The sequence below is a fragment of the Emydura macquarii genome, unplaced genomic scaffold (assembly GCF_026122565.2).
Source record: "Emydura macquarii macquarii isolate MOO-44397 ecotype Brisbane River unplaced genomic scaffold, CSIRO-AGI_Emac_v2 contig_1390, whole genome shotgun sequence".
Classification (NCBI taxonomy): Eukaryota; Metazoa; Chordata; order Testudines; family Chelidae; genus Emydura; species Emydura macquarii.
In genome coordinates, this window is record NW_027131527.1 from 6939252 (window position 1) to 6956193 (window position 16942).

Genomic DNA, 16942 nt, shown 5'->3' on the forward strand with positions numbered 1-16942 from the left:
GGTAAAATGGATATGTATCTGATGTTTCCATATTAGGTTTTTCTATTTCTAGTGTTTTAAAGTTCAGTTTCCCTTACCGCATAAAATAAGTTTCATCTCTTGATCTGAGACAACTTAATTAAGATTACTAAAGACAGATATTTTCTGTTAAAAATTGTGACAATGTGTGGATTTTTAAGCTGTGGAGATCTGGAACTTATTTAAAAATAGATACACTAAAATACTTAGAAATTACTCCTGGCTATTTTGCTTTTTCAAAAGATAGGGGTTATTCTCAGGAATAAAAATACAAGAAGCCAATGTTTAAAGGGAGTACAGAAATACAGGTTAGGGAAACACTGAACGTTTATTAACATAAGAGGCCTAATTCATCCCTGGTGTATGTAACTCCACTGACTTCAGTTCTGTGAAGGATGAATTTAGCTTGTATGTTATAAATTACATAATTTACATTTGAAGCATAAAGTGAGCTGAAGTTCAGAATATTATCATATATTGTGTTTAAATTTATAACATATAATCTTATTTCATCACGTCTGCACTTTTATTTCTTGACAACAGAACATGTCTAGTATATGTTGTTAATATTCACTGCAATAGTTAAAAGATACTGCAACGCTTTTCTAGAACATATTTATCTTTCTGCACTAATTCTTAAGAAAATAAAAACAGAAGACAGTATTTATATTACCTCATCATCTTGATCTGACTCTGTTTCCTTTTGGTTCCAAGATGCATTGCAGAGACAAGGAATATTATAATGGACAGCAGGGAAAAGAATATCAGGATATGAAAAGGACCAAGTCGGGAGCACAAAATGCAAGCTGATTTATAAGCCAAATCAAACCCAAAATGTCAACATAAAAGAAAAAGAAATCTTACATCCAGTGCAAATCAACACATGACATTACTGAATGCATAAAATCTATGAACTGTAAGCTGAAGCATGAGCTGTAAACAGAGGACCCAATCATAAAAATAATAGGAACTTGACACCACAATAACAAGAGACTTTAAAAGCTTTCTACATACAGAAAACTAATAAAACAAATTTATAAACAGCCTTAATCATATTACAAAGCATTCCTGTTACTAGCATTTCACAGGGTTTCTTTATTACTAGCAAAAAATTTAAACTAAAATGAAACAAAACAAAACAAAAAACAAAACAAAAAGCTCTGGCAGAAATACCTTTTTGTGTGCTGGCAGAGTAATATTTAAGTTGCAAACAGCTGTTTGTGGCAGTCCTTTTGTAGTCTTTGGTTCTTTCAAAAATGATAAACGACCACAAGGCTCTTGGCTGGTGTCTCTAATCTAGAAAAATTTATCATACAGTAGTTTGACTTATAATTGTTTGAAACGTGTGTTTTTGCATTACATTTAGCATGGTCCATTTCCCCCACAAAGAACATGTGAGAAATCAAAGTCCCTGAGGTGACCTCTTCGCTCAAAAGGAGTGTTGAATGTGGCTCCTATTGGAGCCAATCAGAACCAATTTAGAAAGCTAGAAAAAGCTGTTGCAAAGTAATGGAAGGTTTTCCCTTCCACCAGAAGCTATCTAGTAACCACACCAACTGAAGACCAAAGGAACTGAGACAAGACTCAACTTGCAGCTTGTTCATGGGGGAAAAAAGTTGTAACTACAACTAGACTATGGGCCAGTCCCATGTTGTTGTTCAACTGTAAACTGTTTCCAACACCCGTGCAAGGCATACTAAGTGCCATCACTCCAGGAGATAATACTGCTGTAGGCAAATTGAGTGAAGTTTTCAATCCATCTGCATTTCTCTCTGCCCACTTTTGTATATGCAATGACTTGCACTCACAAAAGTAGCCATGACTTTCATTTGCACCCACAAATTGAGGGAGCTGAGCTGAGTTAGTTTGCAGAAATGGATGTTTACATATGCATAATGTGTATGTGCACTCATATTTTGGGGGCACTATTAATTGCACATGTAAAAAAAACAAGAGGTTAGGGCTGAAAATCAGTCACGTATTGCATCACTCCAGTCACTGGAGTATGTGATCTACTCCTTGAAACTATGTACTGTGCAGCTAGAGGGCATAATAAAAAAGGTTAGTTTGAGGCATGGTTTTGGCAAAGGACTGCGAATCAGAATAGCATGCATTCTGATCCCAGCTCTGACAGAGATTCCTTCTATGGCTTCATGCAAATCACTTATAAACTCTGTTCCAAATTACCTACCTGTTAAATTATAATAATACTTACTTACTTCTCAGGAGCAGACTATTCATAATAGACAGAACCAATATTATTGTATGAGGAAAACATTTTCTCAACGTAAGTATTCTGTGGGGTTTATTTTTACCTTGATAGAGAATGGCAGTCTATTTTCCTTGAAAGCATAAAAATTAAAAACAAGCTGTTGTCCTCCTTTCGTCAAAGGGGCCAGATTTCCATAGCAATCAACGTAAATGGGTTTTCCTTCCAGAACCTATCAAAGCAACAAGACAGAAATTGAAAGTGAGTAAAATCTATTCTAATGGTATATGATACATGCACAAACATATACCACCATTTCTTCCAACATCATAAATCATCATTTAGGTAGGAATGCATCAACTTAAAACACGTGTAACACTGATCTAATTCAACAGAACTGTGGTATGTATATAAAACATTATAAGTGCGGCTGATTAATTAAAACTATTTTAAAAAATTCTAATTGCTAAAGTTACTTAAAAATATAGCTCCAATTCCATAGATCTTTTTAATTAGCTACAGCATAGGATTCTCTGAGGGGAAAAAATGTACAGTACACTACATGATTTTTCACAAGAAATGACTTTTGTCTTAAAAATCCCAAATAGACCAGTCTGAGTAACTTAACTGAGTGCTGGAGATCTCTATGTGGGTAAGGAGGGAGGACTTCTAATCCACCAAGTTGTGAAGAATGAGTGCCACTATTCTAAAGCAGCTACTCCAGAGTCCTTTGCATTACCTCCCCACTCCCAACAAGCAGAAGGACTGGAGGACCCATGTAAAGATGGTTTCTCATGTCCTGTCCCTTTATCCTGCTTAGCACACTTCCAAAGAGTTTCTTCACACGGCCTCATTGCAAACCTTCACGTAGCTGGCTTAAAGTGGTTGTGGACCTCTTTTGTGAGATCCTGGCACCCTGCCTGCTTTTCTAGAGTGGAACCACAGCATACACTCTCTTCACCCATGGAGGAAGGAAATGATCTGAGCTGTTGTTAATACGAAATATACCTCAATATCTTTGCTTCTTGCAACTTCTTCAAAATTCTCTTGTTGCTCCAAAGTTTTGTCCACTTTATCATCAGTCATGCAGAAGCAACGCAAATTAGATTCCACAGGGTCATTCATTTTGGCAAATATCACAAACTTCGCCATATAAGGAACACATATTAATTCCCTATAAAGTTGTGTGGCCAGGCCGACAGTTTCTAGTACCTGATGGCAGTCTGCAAGCCAAAATCTGAAACAGAAAAGAGAAAACACTAAATCAACATGTCTTCACACAACAGGAGTTTGTTTCACAAAAACACTGGCCAAAACTTTAAGAAGAAACTCTGTTGCATCAGCAAAGAACAAGTGTGGTCTTTGCTAACAGTGATGGGGCAGAATGGAGGTTATTTTTCAAGGGAGGCAAAGAGAAATCCTTGTTCTCGTTGGCTTCCATGATTCCCAAGCCATTCTGGATGAATGCAGTTTCTGCAAATTTACCATTGGCAAAGGAAGAGCTTTCCTTACAGTTTCACTGATGCTTTAGATGACTGAAAGTGAGGTTTTCTGGGATCATGGAGTCTGCATCTTTGGGCGACCCTTTCTATGTCTGTGTCTCCTGTGTCTGCTCATTCTGAGTACTCTTCCAACCAAACCTGGGTAGATGGTGTGATTTTTGTGGCTAAGTGCCATCTAAATTGTATCTAGCATTATATTCCTGTGTGATCCACCAGTACCCGTATCTGAAATCTTCATTAAAATAAACTATCAGCCCCACACACAGTGAGATGGGAAGCCATACTGAATAATGTATAGTCAAATCCATAGTGTCTGCAGTACAGAAAACCCATGTTTCATAAATTGCACATGCAAGAAAGGAGGCCTTCCTACAGGACAGATATTATATTGTCTCCTTCTCTGATTAAATTTAGGAACATGGTGACAATTAGTACATCCATAAGTTATTAAATAATTAATTTGTAATTTATCCAACTCTTTGCCATGATTTAAATCTCTGGCTGACTAGCTCCATTTCTTTCAGCAATTCTCTTTATTTGTAAAGCTGTGAAAATGTGTTTCACTCCAAAATAAAATAAACACTTCATCATACATAGTATCTCCTCTTTACTAGGATGCATGTTCCTTACAGAGCTTAGGAGTAGGGGCGGTTGAAATTTTTTCATAAAAAAGTAATTTTTCCAAAAATGGCTTTTTGTCAGCAATGAAAATTTTTGTGGAAAAATTCATTTTTAATGACAACTAGAAACAAAATTATTCCAAAATCATAATTCATTTATTACTGAAAATGGTATCTGAATATTTTTTCCTGTAAACATTTGTTAAGTACAGAAAAAAAATCAGTTTTTTAAATTGAAATGACAATATTTATGCACATGAAAATAAATTAAATTTCCCCACAAAAAAATTTTTGGTATTTTTGACTACTTATTGATGAAGCCACAGCATAAAATGCTACCGTTAGCATTTCTGACTGTACATCACAATAAGGAAAGTGTAACTATGGGATAAGTCTCCTAACCATAAGATCCATTAGCCACGGCCACATACCTCTCTAGTCCCAACTCTTTGCATTAAGACTAAAGGAGTCCCTAGAGCCCGGGGTTCTGCAGTGTGCAGAGGAATTCCACCAGTTCTGTGCAAGCAAGGCTGTACACAACTGCAGAAGAGTGTGGGCTGGGGAAGGATTTGCCACTATATTAATTGTGGTTATGGCTCAAAATGCAATTTACTTTTTCCTTCTAACTGAGATCAATGCTCGCTATAAGGCACCTCTGGCTGTATCTGTGTTCTACCAAGGAATATAATGATTTTAAAGTGACTGTAATAAGGTGGACCGGTCACAAAGTGTTTTCCCAAAGGGTTTTGGCTCTCAAAACTCACCGTTCTGCAGTTTTCCCAGTGGAGGAAGCTCGTGCACCTAAACTGGGGGGGACGGGCATGTTTAGGCTATTGGAGGCCTATGGATCCAACAATTATTCCCAGAGAAATTGTAAAATTAAGGATTAAATTCCAAAACCCCAGAGTCTGACTAGGTCTGGTGTTTTCCCTGGGGGTGGGTAAGAGTTCCTCAACTCTAAGAAGCTGAGCAAAAACAGCTAGATTCTTTACTGAACTTGAATTCATCAGGACAAATAAGCCTCATGACCTAATCAGCGGCATATAATAAAAAGACTAGCTTCCTCTAATGGAGGAGAGACAGGTAATCTGTCTGCTGAGGGACTTTACGGGGACAGAAGAATCCTTACAAAGCACAAAAAGTTTATTATTTAGATAGTGACCCCTCAAACCAAACAACTGTATATAAACTTGGTTTGCAGCCTTTAGTTTGTATTTGCTGTTTGCCGACATCCAAATGTTTAGGGCAGCTCAGTGGCTTGGGAACTTGTGTTATGTAAATGTTCAAGACCAGCACAGAGAAAAGAGGGATTTTTTTTCCTTTCCTGACAGATACTCTTAGATGGTTTGGGGGGGAAATTTCCCAGGGTATAATTCGTGCTGTCCCAGAGAGAAAGAAAGGCTGTGCAGAAACATTATTTATTATAACAAGAGTGGCAGCACTGCTATAATGAGGATGCATAACTGTTTCCAGTTCTCCTGAGTTCACTTGCTTGTAACTTCAAAACCACTTACCTTTTGGCCAAAGTTTTCCAAACTATGTAGCTAAACATAGCAGCATAATGATAAATGGTCTGAAGGAGTGTTTGGAAGAGCAGCTATGTACTTTGTAAGTGTTATAGGAAAAGCCCATGTGGTATTGTGTTGCAATTTTAGAAAAACAGTATGTGAAACTGTCATTAAAGACTGTCTCATAATGCGTACAAAGAAGAAGAGCTAAGGTTTCATGTGCAGTCTGAACCATGGCATTTCCTAAATATGGAATGCTTAGCTGTGCAACATTAATGTCCTATCAAAACAACTTCAAAAAAAATTATGTACATAGCTCCAACAGTTTACTAAGCATATGAACTACTAATAAAAGGCAGTAATACTAAGCTATTTTTGCTATTAAAATCAAGTCATTGGGCCAAATTATCAGCTGCTGTAAATCAATACAGTCAATAGAGATATTCCAATTTTCACCAGTTAAGGATCTAGTCTATTATTTCCTTATAAACCTTATTTAAGAATCATGGAAAGCTGGCGGGAAAACCCCCCCTATTTTTCCTATTTAAGGAAACATATAATTGGGTCTGTTTGGAGTTTTGCATTATCATACCTGGCTGAAACGTTGGTTGTGAAAGAAACACAGTCATTTATAAACGTCAGTGGAGTGGTTCCTGTGATATCCTCCCATTGAGCAGGTGAAGTCCCTCCTGTGAAAATAAGGCACAGGTAAATAATTCACAAATTTATTTCAAAAACCAAACATGGACCATGAATCTTCAAAGGTTTTTTGTTTTGTTTTTTAACAGATTGCAAAAGAACACATCTACAATGACTTCTTTTTCTTCACACGTAAACAGAAGCATCTAATTACTTTTGCTCCTATATAGCTGAATAGTAATAAAGTACAAACATATCAGAAAGTGATTCTAATGTAGTGAGATACACATACCGGGTAATATCCTGGCCCCACTAAATTCAGTGGCTAGACTCCCACTGCAATCAATAGAATCAGGACTGCATTCATATTTGATTTTTATCTATATGTAAGCAGCCATCAATGGAAAGACTCTTCATACTGAGCACTTATTAAAATGTTATAAAATGTTTTTTTGCTGTAAAGTCTCCTCTAACATGGATAATGAGATAGGGCCAAAGTCAAGGCACACTGAATCAATGGCAGTCTTTCCAATCACTTCTATGGGCTTTTGCATCAGGCCCTTGAATACTAATTTTAACCCTACTGGTTCCAATATTTAGAACTATCAGTGGCTTTCCTCACTAGAAAGCTACATTTAAAATGCATAACAAATTAATGTGGATGCATTACTGTTAAAGTAACCTTTGAAGAGCAGATTCTTTCCTAACCTGTAATGCTACATAAAAGTCGAAGGCTAGGTGTGGTGTCTCCTTTGTATCCATTGGTTACACCTTCTCCTGATGGAGGTGGCACAGGAATTGTCATAGTTATAGGTTTATGAAATTTTCTTCTTCTTGGTTCCACAGTGACAATGGGGCTGAAAGTTGCTTTGTTTCCAAGGATTTTTTTGACAATCTCATCTAGAACTGGTTGAGCCTGTCAACGTAGAGAAAGAATTTCATATCTTGAGATACAAATCTATTTTAGACAAGCAGAATCATTTCAAAATGAGAACTCAATACTTTTTTGCTTGTCCTATTTTACATCTTCCTTGGCTATCTTAAAATGTCTCTTTCCAGGGACTCTCTCTACACAGTGATCATTAGTGCACCACATTACAGTGAGAAAAGCAACACAATTCTTTTAGTACTTCTGATCTATAGTTCAAACTAAAAAGTAGCAGAAATCTCATGAGAAAAATGTTTTTATTCAATTTCAAGTCTAATTTCTAGAACAATGAAGGTTGGATAAGTTTTGAAACAGACATTTTAGATGCTTTTATGAATCAAACTGTATCATTCCTTTTTCCAGAAGTTTCTCAGTAGACAACACTGCTCTGATTGTTCCATTACCCAACTGCACTACACGGTGATCTGCAAAGACTATGATTAAAATGTTTCACCCAGTAGAAGTTCCAAGCAAAGCAATCTAAAACTAAGCTCCTATTGAATGAACCCACCAAATCAACTGGAAAATAATGTATTAATTTTGTAGTTAATAGATTCTGAGGCCAGAAGGGAACATCGTGATCACCTAGTCTGACATCCTGTATAACAGAGGCCATAGAACTTACCAAAATGATTCCTAGAGCGTATCTTTTAGAAAAACATCCACTCCTGATTTGTCAGTGATGGAGAATCCACCACAATCCTGGGTAAACTGTTCCAATAGTTAATTACATGCACTGTTACAAATTTATGCCTTATTTCCAGTCTGATTTTGTCTAGCTTCAACTTCCAGCCATTCGATCATGTTATACCTTTCTCTGTTAGACTGAAAAGCCTATTATCAAATATTTGTTCCCCATGTAGATACTTATTAGACTGTGATCAAGTCACCCCTTAATCTTCTCTTTGTTCAGCTAAACAGACTGAGCTCCTTGAGTCTATCACTATAAAACATGTTTTCTAATCTCTCAATCATTCTCGTGGCTCTTCTCTGAACCCTCTCCAATTTATCAACATCCTTCTTGAAGTGTGGACATCAGAACTGGACACAGTATTTCAGCAGTGGTTGCACCAGTGTCCAATATAGAGGTAAAATAACATCTCTCCTCCTACTTGAGATTCTCGTTTATGCATCCAAGGATCACATTAGCTCTTTTGACCACAGCATTGCAGTGAAAGCTCATGTTCAGTGATTTTTCACCAACACCCCCAAATCTTTTTCAGAGTCATTGCTTTCAGGATAGAGTCTCTCATCGTGTAAGTATGGCCTACATTCTTTGTTCCTAGATGTATACATGTACATGTAGCTGTATTAACAAACGAAGGAGTAGGGGCAGAAAGGATGGATGCTGGTGCTGCTGGGGTGGGGGTGGGAGGCTGGTGCTATGAAGATAGATCAACAGAACATAGAAGCCATTTCCTTTTCCACAGTGCTGAGCAGCTCTCAGACTAAGTGGCGAGATAGACACAAGCCAGGGAGCAGCTCCAACCCCAGTAGGAGGTGGCGTGCAGGAGCCCTATGCGTGGGCTCATGCTCTGTCCTAGTGACCATAGGCTTAACCAGGTCCTAGTCAGTGGTGTGATCTACCAGACATACCCTGTGACTCGCTTTTGATTTGCACCCCACAGATTAACAACTGCAGCTCTAGATTCTGCATATTAAAATGACTATTGCTAGTGGGATTTATTACCTGGAGGCCCACTCGAATTCTTTTGGTGAGAGCACCCTCTGGGAAGGATGCTTGGACATGAGGCACAGTTGTACTGCTCAGAACACCTCCCTCAGGGCCAATGTGGTTGCTTTCCTGCTTAATTCGTGAAACCACTGCAAAGTACTGAGGAAAATCCTTTGTGATGATTCTGCAGATACGCTTCTTCTCTAGTTCCTCAATACTATCCAGCTCTATGGGGAAAAATACATTAAAATAGTCACGTATAATCTATCTGCAAATACTGTACATCTATATTTACAAGTGCACAACTTTATTCTGTACTGTGAAAAAGCTGGATTCTATGCCCGACTCAAATGTCCAAGAACACTTTGTTTAAATACAAGAACAAAACATTTGTGTAAACTTTAACATTTATGTAAATTTGATGTTCCTGACAAGGAGGGAATTAATAGCACTGGATACATTCAGTGACAATGCAAACTTCTCCACAGAGCTCTGCCAGTGCTAACTATTAACGTATGACACATTTGCCACTCCAGTTTTTTATTTCTCTTCAGCAGAGACTATCAGTTTATATAGTGATGTGAATAAGTGTGCACCAGGGACCATGATGAGATCACCGAACTCCTTTTTAGTTGTCACTCAGGTAAGAGAATGCTCAGAGTTTTTTAGACCAGGCCATCAAAACACACCCCTTGCCCTGACAGCATACATGTGTCCCAACCTCAAAAATGTGGAAAGTAATGGTCAGTCCATAACACTGGCCTAATTTCCACTTGTCTAACTTCCAATTCCTGCCCAAACATAGATCTAGAGTGTGACTAGCTATGTGACTTGAGACAGTAACCCAGTAACCCAGGATAGTCTCAGGGTTGTCATAGCAGCCATGAAATCCTGAGCTGATTATAACACTTGTCATCCACATAGGTACTGAAGTCACTCTGCACTGATTGCCAGTCTCAGTGCCTCCAGTGACATGATGAGGAACTTTATCAACTCATGAAGAGACTTTGCAGTGCAACGGGCTGACTGGCAAACTAAAACTAGTCCCAACTTAACCCAAATCCAAGATTCACACATTTTAACATAATGTGGGGAGGAGGAGGGGAAGGAACAGGGCTCCTGCATTGGCCGTCGAACAAATGAATAGTAAACTTATGAACTCAGACATAAGTGCAATTTAAATCACATTGTCTACATAGATGCTGCAAGATGTGTGTTTCTGGGCACTCTCTGGCCAGGCTCCCAACATGCTCTTATGCTGGGAAAAGAATCAGAAGAATCACTTACTGGTCACTTTGGTCAATTTTAAGGCTGCTTTGTATTGAAAGAGTACTGCAAAGCAGCCTCAGAAGGAAAAGGATCTGACCTATAATACCTATCATGTGTGCTGATGAAATCTCTGGTAAATTGCAGAGTCATGTATATATCACACATCTTTTACCATGTTACCTGCATGCAGCCCACTAATCAATCACCACTGGGATTTATTCTAGTATTCCAACAGTTGTTACATTTCAAAAGAAAATGCAAAAAAAAAAAAAAAAAAAACCCAACCAAAACACATGCAGTATTTCTTTCTTTCCCCCAAATGTGGAATTTCCACTAAAAATTACTTTAGGCTGAATAGCAGGACAGAAATTATTCAGTCCTGAACCAATGGCAGGTTTAAGCTTTCCACCACTGGGAGGAGCCTTTAATTTATAGGGTAATTTATAAGGAGATAAATGCCTTTTTTGCACTTTTAAGAGAGATTACAATTTGAAGAATAATTAAAATCTAAATAGTAAAAATGATGTTTTTCCTTTTCAAAGGTTTATGTGACAATCTGTATAAACTACACTGTGCACTGCTCTAGAGTATACAAGGCTAACAGGTAAGGATAGCTTTTCTTGTCACTGTGCCAGCTTCCATGAATGCTGACTCAGAGATGATATTTGGAGTCCTCTAACAAAACAGGCTTTCTGCCTGCAACCTCTGGGAATAATGGCTTGAGCAGGGAGGGGAGACAAGCCAGGTCTTCAAGTTCACAATTGGCAGTTTGTTCTTGTTAATCATATACACTTTCCCGTACAGAAAACCTCTCATTCTAAGAAATTAAACTCAGTGCCAAAAACGGGACCAAAACAGAAGAAGGAGAATTTAAATATGCTGAAATAGTAAAGTTGATGTTTTCTGCAAATATATTTTAAAATCCTTTGAGGTTGCCAGGAATTCCTGCCTCCAGGCATCAGAAGATTTGAAGATTGGTATAGCAGAGTGGCAATCAAATCTTGCAGAGAAGCTGAAGCACAAGTGGGGAGGATTATAGCTTTGGATAATACACAGGAAGTCTACCCATGATGCTGCCACTGGCAAAAACGAAAAAGGGGTGGAAAGAGATCAACTCTAAGGCACTTCTTTGACTCCCATAAACTGATCCCATAAAAATGTAGGGCTGACAAAAGAGATCTAATGATGCAGGGAAATTTAGTTCTTGGAGAGGTCACACTTCTTAAACACACCTAAGTCGTGAATTTTGTATGTTAAGATCATCATCACATCAGCGCTATACATAGAGAAACAGTACTATTTTCCTTAATCAATGGCACTTTGCACTTATTTAATACCCTTCATTCAAAGATCTCAAAACATTTTACTAAAATGGAGTGTAATAGCCCCATTTTACAGAAGGGGACAGCGAAGCATGGAGGGGTTAAGTAATTTTCCTTCAGTCACACAGCAAGGCAGTGGTAGACGCAGGAATAGAATCCAGGAGCCCTTGACTCCCAAACTTTTGCATTAACCAATAGACCTAAGTACCTCCTATTGCTGTCAATCTTCCTTAAAATGCAGGTGTGAGTATATCTGTGTACCTTCTTATGTGCAAGGTTTCTAAATATACAGTACATATTTATTGCAGTTATCTGTCTGCCTTGTTCTGGGACAAGCAGATAGGAACAGCTAATGTTGACTCAGAGACACATTTTGATACTTCCACTTCAAATATTCTCCATTTGATCTCTGAATCATAAGCCTGGTCCAAACATAAGTGACCTGTTTCCATCATTTCTCTGCTGACAAACTTCTTTGCCGTTACAATATCTGCTTTTCTACACAGAAAGGTTCTATGGTAGGTCATCAGCACTGAAAACTAGGTCAACCTCTGTTTCCTCATCACAGTCATTGACCTAGTCTACACTTACCCGGAAATTCAGCGCCAGTCAATGGGAGTTACACAAGCTACGCAGATTAGCTTGCGTTACTCCCGTCGACTTCGTAACTTCCCTTTAATGCACTGTCTCCACCATACAGCGGTGACGGGAAATGCATTCCCGTTGATGCAGCGCTACGCCTTTTGAGGAGGTGTTTTAATTGAATTGACTTCCGGCTCTATTGAGCGGGTCTTCACTTCTGCTTAACTGATGATCAATAGATCGATCTGACAGCGGCAAATTTGCCGCCGTCAGTGTGTACATACCCAGAATTAGCTTATGCAAAGGACAGAGCCTGTAAAGCAATTTTTTTTTCAGAGCAGTTTCTTATCGCTCTTCTCCCATTATGACATGGCAGCATTGCACTTGTCCACCAGAGTGCTCTATCTGGTAATGCAGTTTTCCCTGTGATCAGTGTTTGCCTAAATGCACCGAGGGAGGGAGGGAGCGAGAGAAAGAGCAAGGGAGGGTGTGTGTGGGGGGGTGGAGGATGTGTCGGGGGAGAGGGAAGAATTGGGGATCAGTATTGGCCACAGTGGCACTGATGAAGCATTAGTAGCATTCCTACAGTATTAGAAGGTTATTAATAGCACAAGCCTTCTGGGCTGCAAGCTATTTGAGGGGAGGATCAGTCAAATGGTTGTCACCACTCCTGCTGCAGAGGGAAGTGGGGAGCTTCCTCCCTGTCTGGTCCCAGAGCAAGTGAAGGAGATAGGCCCAGTCTACAGAGCATTTTTGGAATGCGAGACCCCAAGCAAGATCTTGCTTTCACTGTGCTTAAGGGGCTGCCCTAAGTACTAAATGTTTTAGTTTAAAAAAAAAAATCTTAGCAAGGAAGAAAGGGCCAAGTATGAGGAAAGGAAGAAGGGAGAAAAAGAAGAGATAAGAAAAAGGAAACTACAGGGAAAGTGGATGGCAATAGCCAAAAGTAAAAAGGGGAGAGGATGATGGAACTGAGAAACAAGACAGGGAAATGTAGAGGCGGAAAAAAAGGAGAGGAATGGGAAAATCCCTCCCAGAATCAGGGCTGCCATTGTAATTATGGGATGTGACAGGAGAGACCCAAATCACCTCTCCAAGGTAGAACAGAAGCTCAGATTAACTGACTCAGAGTCAAGGAGGGAGACCATATCTGGTTTTGCAATTGTGAATAACAGCATCAAGATATCGTGGATCAAATTAATCCTCAGTCTAACTCCTTTATTTATGTTTACATGAGATTATAAAATGTGAGTTTCCTCTAACTAAAATTAGGATCAGAGGAAAGAAATCATCACCCTAATAATGGTTACTATCCTGAGCGTCAAGGTTTTTGTGTGTTCCAGTACCTGATTTCCTTCCCATTGCCCAATGTCATGCCTTACAGGGGTTTTTACTGCCGTGGGAAAAGCAAATACCCATTCATAAATTCATAAAGCTTTCAGGTTTTGCATCTCTATTTGTCCAATATAGAGTACTAGTACATGTGTAGGTTATGGCAAAAGCCATCAGGGTGGAAATAAGGGGGCGTCAAAGAGAAAATACTGACCACCTCTGCCAATTTAAATCATTTAAAGGTTGTGAGCCACTCAAAGTAATACAGGTAACTGGGAAGTATCATCTTGAAAAGCAACGTTCTGTTATGGTTTTGTTGTTTACACATATGCAGCATGCCTTTCACTATCATGCACAACAAGAGTTTGACATCTCTATGTATAAAAACTGTATTATATTTAGATGTTTTCATTTGATTTCCAGGAAGCAATGGAAAAACCAATGCAATATGACCATGGTGCTATTTTAAACCTCAGGTAAAGAACAGGGTTCACACCTTCATCGAACAAACAAACCAGCTTCCCTTCTCAAACTACAATTTAAATCTGCAATTACATTGTAGGCACAAACATTAGCATTTGTTTGGCTCATATCTGATTTGCAAATGCACAGTTAATCAGCTACCCAAAAGCGACTAGTTGTGCCCATAATTTGTTTACAGACACAAAAAGTCACCCACATGTTTTGTAAATGCAACAAATATGGGTACAAATTGCACCTGCAAAAAACCAGCCCTGCTGAAAATTTAGCAGTTACTATCTTTGCTATCACAACTAATTTAAGCAGAGAAATTAAGAGACGTTAACACTTATGGCACAAAAATGAAATCTGACTCATTTGCGTGTTTTTTTGTTTGTTTGGTTGGTTTTTTGACTATCCACGAAACCAAAAGCAATGTGCTGATTACTATTCAAGGATATGTTTAACATCAAGTATTATCCACTGGGTCTAAATTATTTTGAGCCTTATAGCTATGTTCTCCAGTAGATGGTGCTGTTTCCAGTAAATAATTGAGCACCTTTCCATTCACAGCATTAGCAATGGAGAGAGAATGATGGAAGATTTCTATCAATCCTGACTAGATTAACAGCAAAAAGAGATAAATAGACCGCATCTTTGAAAAAGACAGTATATCTAGAGTTAGGTATATAATGTGACCTTTCACTCTTTATTACACAGGTTGGAAGGAGCTAGTGAATGGGGACACACACACTATCCAGTTACATGATCAAAAGAATCATGGACAATTCCACAGAGTCTTTTAAGATGATTGTAAAGCAAAGTTTCCTTACAAAGATAAACTGAGCTTCTGGAAGTGACAGATCACTTTATTGACACTAATTTCTTTATCATTTACTTTTTATTTTAATTAGAAATGGGCTCAAGCCTCAGAGTTCACATCTGGATCCAAACATTCTCCAAGGGCAGAGGTGTTGAGATTCAGGACTTTGTTTCAAACACAGCTCTAATTCGGAGATATGTTTTTTAATGAACTAATAAATGCTCGTATAAATTAAAACATCACTTTTGTACCACTTTATGGAAGAGCTTATGAAAGATCAGTATCTGCAGGGCATCTACCATAGTGCCTCATAAAGTCTGATTGTTTTAAAATAAATGTAACAGTCACAGAAATTATCTGCATCACACATGGTTCTTTTCTGCTGTTCATTTGCACGTGCTTTCACAGCACAAACTCATTTGGCTATTCCTCATCCCCAGTGTCCAGGAAACCAGGCAAGATACTCATCTCCCTTACATCCCAAACATCCAGGAAACCAGCCACAACACTGTCACGTTTTTCTCTCTATTTGCTGGTTTATTTTTTACTCAAGTTCACCTGCTCAACAAAGAAAAACCTTTACTAAAGCAGAGTCTTCATTCAGGTTACATTTATAGCTGCCCTCCACAATCTGATCATTTGCTACTCATTTGCTTTAAGCTTTCCCCTAACTACAAATGTGTTCAACCAGATTGTGACTTTTTATAAAAACTTTCAAGACAAAAATCATATCCAAAATCATGGGATACACATCATTCATGTACAGATATGACAAGCTGTAGCAGCGGAATAACAGCAAAAGATGTATGACATTTTTGATCATATGAAAAGCTTAGTTAAAAACCTTACTATGCCCCAGGAAATACTTGAAAATTATCTAAGAAGCTTCCTCCTATGGGAAAATTGAGATTACTGTTTAACATCCAATCTCTATCACAGTTGGATAAAATGGCATTAGCAATGTCTGAAAGGGTCAGCAAAGCTCATGTTTTTGGTGTCTTATAAATATATTCACAACTGAGGTGTAAGAAAAAAAATGTGTTGAAAGCCTTTCCCATTTCTATTGCCATGGAGTCATTCTATACCCTTCCCACAAAAACCTGAATGTAGGACGTTTTTATTTATTTATTTCAGATGCTTTTAAGAAAACAATAAACCAAGTCAAGGGATTTTATATGTATTCTTTAAGAACTCAGTGAGAACCCTGTAGCAACTGTTTCAGGATAATGTGAAGAGAATCTTGGACATGTGACCATATCATTGTTTATGAAGACTGACAGGTACATTTGGTATCAGACAGATGATAGTTTTAGTAGGGTGGTTTGTCTGAGTACAGAAAAGTAATACTTAGTCTTCTTTACCAAACACAACATACATTTTGAAATGATTTAAGGGGAAATAATTAAAAACAAAGCACAGCAGCATGTAATGAAACACTAAACTATAGATATTTCATTTTTATGTAGATCTGGGTGTAGTAAATCATTTAGTCACCAAATAGCTTTTTCTGTTAAAATTATCTGTCTATCAGTTTAAGATTTTCACTAATTTTTCATTATTCAGAATTTACTCGCTACACACTTTCAGTGAATAATTCTTGGTCTGTAGATTAGTTGTGAGTAGTTTCTTGAAAGTATTCAAGCCATGAAAGCAGGGGAAGAAGCTGGATAATATCTTCCTACAGAAACCGGGAAAGTCCAGCCCATGGGCCAACCTCAGGTAACCCAATGGCATACCCTTATAGGGCCAGGAGGAAATGAGTTACTTACTAAGTGGAAAACCTAATGGATTTTGAGTTTTCAGGCTTTGTAGATTCCATCTGTGTAGATACCTACATATATTGAAAGAACATTGCATAGATAAGGCATAAGCACAAAAGGCAAATGCGTAGAGCCCTGCTGTTGGTGTCACATGACAATGTAAGTATCTGAGCTTTCCTATTAAAAAAATTGATATGTTTTTAGTCCTCATGGTTGTAAGGAACAAATTGAAAACATGTGCCTGCAGCTGACATGGGTGATGTCTGCTTGAGGCTGCAGACATTTGAAACAATTGT

At 38.2% G+C, this 16942-nt stretch overlaps 1 protein-coding gene across 7 annotated transcripts in view; it reads right to left on the minus strand.

Annotated features, from left to right (window-relative positions):
• ANK3 (ankyrin 3) overlaps positions 1-16942 on the minus strand; it is a 399852-nt gene that overhangs the window by 44830 nt on the left and 338080 nt on the right. For 5 of the 7 annotated variants that reach the window (XM_067552555.1, XM_067552556.1, XM_067552554.1 and 2 more), the window contains 6 exons: positions 9115-9326; positions 7205-7412; positions 6450-6546; positions 3236-3464; positions 2334-2459; positions 1192-1314 (listed from right to left, as the gene is read on the minus strand). In XM_067552555.1, coding sequence (XP_067408656.1) covers positions 1192-1314; positions 2334-2459; positions 3236-3464; positions 6450-6546; positions 7205-7412; positions 9115-9326 — 995 coding nt within the window. Of the gene's footprint in view, positions 1-691; positions 719-1191; positions 1315-2333; positions 2460-3235; positions 3465-6449; positions 6547-7204; positions 7413-9114; positions 9327-16942 lie in introns of all 7 variants that reach the window. The other 2 variants (XM_067552551.1, XM_067552553.1) reach the window with 1 other exon arrangement.